Genomic DNA, 8,083 nt, shown 5'->3' with positions numbered 1-8,083 from the left:
CGATACCGTAGTCGGCGTCGTAATGAAAACACGCTGCGTACAGTATTGTAGTTGGCGAGCATATATATATATATATATATGTATATTTACACTCTCAGATCGTAACACTTTTTTTCCGGCGCTCAACCCCTTGCGAGCAATTCCCGATTTTTACGGCTTATTCTTTTCTGTTTTTTTTTTTTTTTTCGTTTCTCCTCGCCCGGCTCGGTTTTCCCTTGAACCACCCCCCGTCAACCCATTATATCGCCCCTGCGCCGAACTTCTTCTATACACGGGGTGATCCGATTAAACGGCAACACACACTATAGACTATTCCAAGCCAAAATAATAACATTTTTAAGACGATTTATGAAATAAATAAATATTGCTACCTATTTAGGTTAGCATATCGTGTTGTAGCGCAGTTCTTTGCACGTGTTAGCTGAGTGTAGCTTTATTAATTATTGAATAATAATTTATGGGTTCATTAAATAACGCGAAATGTTCACAATATAATATTATAATATCACATTTTACTATTTTAGGTGTTGTATAGGTATAAAATGTGGTTATTACAGGTTGTATTCGTCGTTGTGCTGCACTTGTGCTTATAGTTATCTGGCGACGACTGCATCAATATCATATAGATAATGACACAGTTGAACAAGCCCGGATCTTGTGGCACGGTCCCAGAGCCCATATTTATCCCCAAAATATATTTTTTTTAATGCGTCCAATACAGTTTTCAAAAAAGAAAATTATTCAAGTAGGTATAGGTATAGTAGGTAAATTATGATTAATAATTATAAAATAAAATTGTTCTCAATTTTATAACACGAAAAATTACCATAAATAATCAACTGTGTTTGCCAACAATTTTGTTTGTTTTTTTTTTTTTTTGAGCATTTTAGATTACTGATTTAACTATTTAAGTGTATAAAAAGCCAAAAAGGTAATCATAAGAAAAAATTATTTAGCTTTTGAAAATTAGATATTTCAGTTAAAAGTATTAATGCATATTATACTAAACTTTGGAGAACCATAGTTAATAACCTAGCGAACCAAAATTGATCATTTGACTGTCAAAACGTTCAGGAAAAAGACTTTACCAGAATCCATCAAAATATAATGGTTACCATTTGAAAAAATAAAGTCAATTTTATTATTGGTATACAACTGCGTGTTTAAAAATAAAGTAACACGTCGTTTTTTGTTTTATCGAAATTCCATATCATCGATCCATAATTGTTAAAAAAAAAACCCGTTTACAATGACATACAGAGGCGGATCTAGGGGGGGGGGGGGGGGGGGGGGTTCAGGAAGTCAGCTGACCCACAGTTAATATTTGCTGATTAAATTGGCCTATTATCAGATATTGGGTAGTTGGGACACTTGGACCCTCGAATAAACACACATACAGTACAAATTTTTTTTTTTTTTGTTTTATATACCTAGTACACAAGTAAAGAATTACTAATCTGGTTTTAATAAGTGGCCCCTTGAAATGTCCTGACCCACAGTTTCCTAACTCTGGATCCGCCCCAGAAGACATATTATGTAAAAAATTACACAATAATATTATAAAGTCGTCAATATGTAGTGATACAATTATTTTGAACTTAACGTTGAAAGGGGGCCCACTAAGTGTATGGTGTACCAGGGCCCAATTGATCCTTAATCCGGGCTTGCACAGTTTTACACTCATAATATAGTCATATGTTATATTATCATACATAACAATATAAGATAATACTAAACATAATATTTGGTGTATTTGTAATATCTAATTAATAACCTTACAATTCATTAAATCTGAAAACGTAATATTTTATCTGTTTTTTTAGGAAAAAAATTTTAACATCTCTTTTTTTTTATGAAAAACAGTTTACTAAATCTATATAAATTAAAAAAAAAACATACAAAATAACTAATATTTTAAGAAATTTGATATTGGAACGTGAAAATTGTTCTTCAATCAGAAAATAATTACCCACAAGAGAATAATATCTTTAGAATAACTGATAACATAATATTAACAAGAAGTTGTGTGGAATGGTTACAATAAATAAATGAAAATAAATATTAAAAATGAATTAATTATCTAGCAGCCTATAACAAAATGTATAGTTAAATCATACACTTTTATAATATTAACTTATTTTAGTATATAAGCTCATTTCTAATTATTGATTATTTAATTTAAAATTATTTTTAGTATACTATAGTACATACTATACTGTATAATAATTATTAAGTATTTGTTCAAGTGAGTGATATTGTTGTCTATGTAGTATAATGGTTATTCTTTACAGATCAAAAGACTGAGTATTAGGTGCAGAATCTCTTCTGCCAACAATCATACGTAGTTGATCATTTGTCTTGTTGGTGGTTACTTCTTTGATTGATGTCAGTGTTTTCTGCAACCATGGAGGTAATGTGTTTTTGGATGCTTGGAGTTCCGAAAACTTTACACCCAACCTATGCCCCAAATCCTGTTAACATGGCAGCTTATCATATGTGATTTGTATTAACACATTGGAAAGAAACTGTTTCATACCTGATTTCTACACTCTGATTCTACTAAGGCCAATTTGGTTTGAGCAAGTTCAATTTCAAGCTCGGTAATTCGTTTTGAAAGTTTATTTTCTTCCATTACAGAACCTGAGGTGTCACCACTTTGAGATAACACATCATTACTTAATAACGGTGTTTCAATAAATGATCTGCACCTAGTACATTCACCTAATGTATTCTATAACATAATATTATTAGCTTTTAAATAAAAAAAATAATTTGTAAAGAAATGGTTGTCATATACTAACTTTAAGTAATTGTATAACAGCCCTCATAGATGCTTGTTCGGCATCTAATCTTTGACATATCTAGAATTTTTTTTTTTATTCCATCATTTAAATAGAAAAAATTATAATAAAATATAATCAGAGACCAATAGAACAATTTATAGACTTATAGTGACAGGAATAATTACAATAATATTGTGATATTACAATGAATTTATTTTTACCAGAACAACATAAATATAGTCTTTAGCATAGGCGGAATCGGAGGGCTGCGATAGCTTAGCCTCCCCCCCCCCCCCCCAAAAAAAAAAAAGTCCGTCAAAACTTCTCATTTTTTAGTTAAGTAGGATCAATCCCCCACTCACATTGATGTTAATAATGTTTGCACCCCTGAAATTTTGGATTTCCGTCTATGGTCTTTAGATACTTACATAAAAATAATATATCAGGGGATGGAGTGGCCGAGCAGACTAAGGCGTCGGATGCGACGCGCACCGACGCCGTTTTAATTCCGGCTACAAGCGGCATTTTCCTTTTGGCAGTCACAGTGTCCGGAGAGAAAGGCCGCCATTCCCCACCCGAATATGGCGGATAATTACGGGTGCCCACTTATAAATTCCGCCAAACATAAACACCCACATGTAAAAACTCACCGTTCCAAACCCTAATACCACCACAATACAACCCTACAAACAGCTAATGGCCATAGATGCCGGGCTTACGGATCAATAAAAAAAACAATAATAATATAAGCAGAGAAAAAAAATAAATAGCATTTGTCAATAATTATGTCATTGGATCTATCTGCCTCTAATCTTTTAATATTATCGAAATTTATTTTATAGCTACTTACTTGTTTGTATTCTTTAATAATTGTTTGATCTCTATTAATTTCTGTATCAGCTTTTGTAATTTCTTTTTTTAATATATTTTTCACCTAAGAAGAACAATATTATAATAATATAATATCAATCTTTTATGTATAACAATATTATTCAACTAATATTTACCCTAGTAAGTTCTTCTTCAAGTCGATTTTTTTCTTCTTCGGTCTGCTTTAATGTCATTTTTACTTGATCTAATTCACTAGTAAAATTTTCAGCACTCTCTTGAGCTTCTAAATACCATTAAGTTTTTAAAAACAATTAATAAATTCTAATTGTTCGTAACATTGTTTACCTTTCAGAGCTAAAAACTGTTGTTCATATTTTTTAATTTTTTTTAGTTTTACAGCGCACGCATTTTTTATTAAATGCCTAGCAACTTCTTCATTACGCACTTTTTTTGGCATTGTCACTCTAAAATATTTGAGAATATTTTCGAAATCTAATTGTAGCAAGTCTTTTTTGCAAAACTAAAAAATGATTAATACTAGTATAAATATATTTGTGATATTATTTTTAAGTTTTTAACTGTTCATCACATACCTGTAATAAGGCAATGGCGATTTGGAATAATGTATCCAGCCCTTGGAGAAGTACTACATCCATTATGCGAAATACAAAAAACAATGGGAATCTAGCTGTAAAAAGTGTAAGAAACCATTGAGAGGCATACATATGTGCTTCAATTCCATTAGCATTGAAGTGGTTAAAAAGATGAGGAATTTGTTCCTAAATAAAAAAAAAAAATTAATGTGATAAGAAAAATAAGCTAAGCTAATAAACAACTAACTTCCATGAGCTTATTTAGTTGATAAAGTTTTAAGTAAACTGTTTCAAAACCATCTTTGTAAAATTCTCGTAGGCCATAATCATACATTAATTTTAATAGGACACAGAAAGCTTGTTCTTCGGGCATCTAAGTTAAATTAATAATTATAATATTAACAAATAAAAATAATTACAAATATAATCTATATTAAAAAAAAATGAAAATATCTTACATGTAACAGTAAAGTAGCAGCTAAGAACGTTAGACCTTGGCAATACCCCACCTCGGTGTCGTATACAGCATATGCTTTGGTTAAATGGAATAAATTATCTTGACCAATACCTCCAGCTTCCTTAAAGAAATTGTGAGCTGGAAATGTCCGATGGATATCACGTTGAATGGTTCCTCCACATTCACAGTCCTGTAATAAATATTGTGACAACAGTAACAATAATAATGTTTAATAAGTTTATAAGTATATAAATTGACTGTTACTATATTAATACCTTAGTAATAAGTATTCTGTATGTATCCATGAGTTTTGGGTCTAAATCAGCTTTGGCTAAACGTAACCATACTTCTCCACGTAAAGCTTCAGGTATACCTTCTTTAACAAGTATAGCTAATTGTCGTGCAGGAGGAGATTTACATGTTGCCCATTTTAATAAAACATCTTTCCATGATTCTAATTCCACTTCATTACATTCTTTAGAAACATCTCCAGTACCACTTACCAAAGGTTCATCATTATCTTTAAAATGGATAAAAATATGTATATATTAATATCAATAAATTAAAATATGTTTTAATTCATTATAAATGAATAATTAAAATAAAATATACTATACAAAAAATCAGTGAATAATAATATTAATGATTTATACGCTTTTTAGTTTTATAAATTAAATACCTAATTAAATTAAATAGTAAATCAAACTATTGTAAAATTACCAGACAAATCTTCATCTTTAGGAGAAGACAGTTCAATTGGGTTAATACTCTGAGTTTTAATGAAATTAGCCAAATTATTTAAAGTCATATTCAAACGACTTTTATCCATTTCTCCAGAAGAATCAATATTTAAAAGTTTATAATCAATATCAGAATTTCCTGAATTAATCTAAAAATTAAAATTGTAGTTTAAAACCACCTCAAGTTAATTTAAATTAACATACTTGTTGCAAATTTAAGTAAAACTGATGAGTAACTTGTCTTCGTCCAAACACCCAAAATCTTTCATTGGCAGCGTATACTTTGATAGGAGTTTCTATTGATAATCGTACGGGTTCTTTAATCTTTCGCATAACTAAATCTACTGCTACAGTAATATAGGAACATTGAGTTTCACTGTTTAAGGGTTCAAACACCTTATCCGAAGGATCCCAGTGACCAGTAATCAAATAAGTAGTATTACATCCGTCGGTGTCTGAAAGATCGGTTCCCATGGATACCTAATGTTTGGTCAATTAAAATTTATAAACAATAATATTCTAAATAAACATAAGCTATAACAACTTACCATATCTAAAAGCTGCATATCACTTTGCTTTACATTACGACCAGGGCAAACAAGAACTCCAAAACATCGTTCTAAATGTAATATCCTTTGCTGAGTTCCGGATACTACTTGATTAATAGTTAAACACACTTGTTTTTCCACATTTGCCCGAAGTTTAAGGAAATTTTTATCTCTTGGTACTGATATAAATCCTCCCTATATACATAGTAGATTAACCATTACTCATAATATTTTTCTTTTTATCAATTATTGTAAGCATTTTACCTTTCCATCATCTTCTTTGATCTCCAAACTCACTTCAAAAATAAAAATCTCGGTTGTTCCATTTTTACTTTGCATATCTAAAGTTATATTAGAACTTAACTCTGGTGATGTAGAACTTGAAGTAAATTTTGATTCTTTTTGGAAGGCCTTCACAAAACAGTTGGATACACGGTTCACCTGTCACATATAACTATATAAGCTTTATGATAACAAAACAAATTGTTTGAACAACTGTTATACCAGATAAATGAATATTGTATTTATGGCACCCAAGCTTCATATAAAATAAAAATATTTTAACTGTGTAATTTAATGTTATTGTGCAGTGCAAGTTGTTTAAAATGAAAAAAAAAGCTTTATAACCATAAAATTTACTAATGTGTTTTAAAACGTTGAATATAGAAGTATTTATCAACCATTAGTATAATCAGTTAAAATAAAATATAGGTACATAAAACTACGAGACTTACAGCTTCTGGAATTGAGCAACGAAAAACATGACATTGAAATAGTGCATTTTCTTTAGTGTCACCATGTGCCCAGCTGAATGCAAAACATGATGCTTCTTTTGTTCCGTTAACACCATTAGCATAAAACATTATTCTTTCGATCTCATAACGGGCAATTATTGTATTGCTTGTTCCATCAAATAAACTATACAACAAATTATTTGTATTACTTTAAATAAATATATAGTAGGTATATGATTTTTTTTCTTTTTTCCGACTACTACTATCTTTATATTTGAACTACATACATAACAGCTCCATCCGATGAAATTGGGATGGACACTGATATTTTCATATCATGATCAGCAACATGTTCTCCATTTAATATAGCCATAATCCTTAGTATTTCGGTTTTTTCTTTAGGATATGTAATACTAGCTGAGCCCAGATACGAAATTCCATCAAACATTGTACCTTTTTCAATTTGACCTAAATTATTATTTACATAATACAGGCATAATGCCTAATATTTATAAACTGTGATCAAAATATAGTGATCAAATAAATGTATAATGTTTTTGAATCTATATTCAAAAGTCTTTTATGTAATAACAAACATTAATTCCTCACATGATTTCAAATGTATTTACCTAGATCATCAGATAAAGGCTCTGATATTTTTGTCAATGGTATATCACTTTTAATATCTTTGTCGGACATGATTGTTTTTATAGATTCACGTTCATTCTCTTCATCCAATAATTCACCAAGACATTTCTGCATGTGTTCCAAATTACCGTCACCGCCAATATTCAACTCAGGTTTAACGTCACATTTCTATTAAAAAACATATAGATACTTGTATTACCGAATCAATTTGTATTAGATGAGATAAGAATTTTACATTTAATGTATTCGGTGGAATAATTTCGTAATCCTCACTGGTGCTAACGGATTCACCAGAATCGACACTTGCTCGGTCAGCCATCAGTTAACTATCCTCTTCATTATTGACGTCAAAATTCGAACAATCTTTTCAAATATGATCTAAAACATTGAAAGCAGTAAAATGTTTGTGGGGAGAGGCTAGTTGGCCATACGCGTATTATATTTCAAGACTTCAGCGGGTACTATAAAACGGAATCTATACGAAGGAAAGAATAATAAAAAAATTTAATTGCGAAAGATTACAAATTTTAATTAACATTTACCTACAAAGTATTTTTCACGAATTATTATGTTTGCCTTATCAACTATTTACAATTAAATGTACAATAGCCATAAATATAATCAATTGAATTTTTCCGCGGTATGCATCGTGAGTGTTGGAAACGAATAGAAAATATAATCAAATAAATAACAATAATACGTCGAGCAAGCAGCTAAGGAGCGTATAGAATAATATCTATAATATTTAT

The 8,083-nt window shown here is 30.1% G+C and overlaps 1 protein-coding gene across 6 annotated transcripts; it reads right to left on the bottom strand.

Annotated features, from left to right (window-relative positions):
* Window positions 1-1,293: 1,293 nt before the first annotated feature.
* LOC132948685 (rab GTPase-activating protein 1-like) lies at window positions 1,294-8,039 on the bottom strand. 6 transcript variants are annotated; one of them, XM_061019280.1, is made up of 19 exons: window positions 7,881-8,039; window positions 7,570-7,712; window positions 7,316-7,502; window positions 6,974-7,154; window positions 6,687-6,870; window positions 6,217-6,393; window positions 5,953-6,147; window positions 5,609-5,884; window positions 5,385-5,553; window positions 4,940-5,184; window positions 4,666-4,854; window positions 4,455-4,580; window positions 4,208-4,393; window positions 3,960-4,134; window positions 3,791-3,897; window positions 3,634-3,717; window positions 2,802-2,861; window positions 2,537-2,731; window positions 1,295-2,471 (listed from the first exon to the last, which is right to left on the bottom strand). In XM_061019280.1, exons 2-19 carry the CDS (start codon window positions 7,651-7,653, stop codon window positions 2,286-2,288), a joined length of 3,006 nt encoding a protein of 1,001 aa, XP_060875263.1. In that variant the 5' UTR covers window positions 7,654-7,712; window positions 7,881-8,039; the 3' UTR covers window positions 1,295-2,285. The 6 variants fall into 6 exon arrangements, with proteins under 6 accessions (XP_060875265.1, XP_060875263.1, XP_060875262.1 ...); XM_061019279.1 differs by having other exon boundaries at window positions 7,570-7,809; window positions 7,881-8,035; XM_061019277.1 differs by having other exon boundaries at window positions 7,570-7,809; window positions 7,877-8,019.
* Window positions 8,040-8,083: the final 44 nt, after the last annotated feature.

This window comes from Metopolophium dirhodum, chromosome 7, assembly GCF_019925205.1.
Source record: "Metopolophium dirhodum isolate CAU chromosome 7, ASM1992520v1, whole genome shotgun sequence".
NCBI lineage: Eukaryota > Metazoa > Arthropoda > Insecta > Hemiptera > Aphididae > Metopolophium > Metopolophium dirhodum.
Note: the sequence above shows the minus strand (reverse complement) of the source record. Positions and strands in the feature narration are given on the sequence as shown.

What these genes read in the sequence shown, in the direction of transcription:
- LOC132948685 (XM_061019280.1), bottom strand. Translation starts at nt 7,653, where the DNA reads ATGGCTGACCGAGCAAGTGTCGATTCTGGTGAATCCGTTAGCACCAGT. An exon ending in TCAAAGAAGATGATGGAAAG is followed by an intron (nt 6,148 to 6,216) that starts GTAAAATGCTTA and finishes CTATGTATATAG; the next exon opens with GGAGGATTTATATCAGTACC. An exon ending in TTTACTTAAATTTGCAACAA is followed by an intron (nt 5,554 to 5,608) that starts GTATGTTAATTT and finishes TTTAATTTTTAG; the next exon opens with ATTAATTCAGGAAATTCTGA.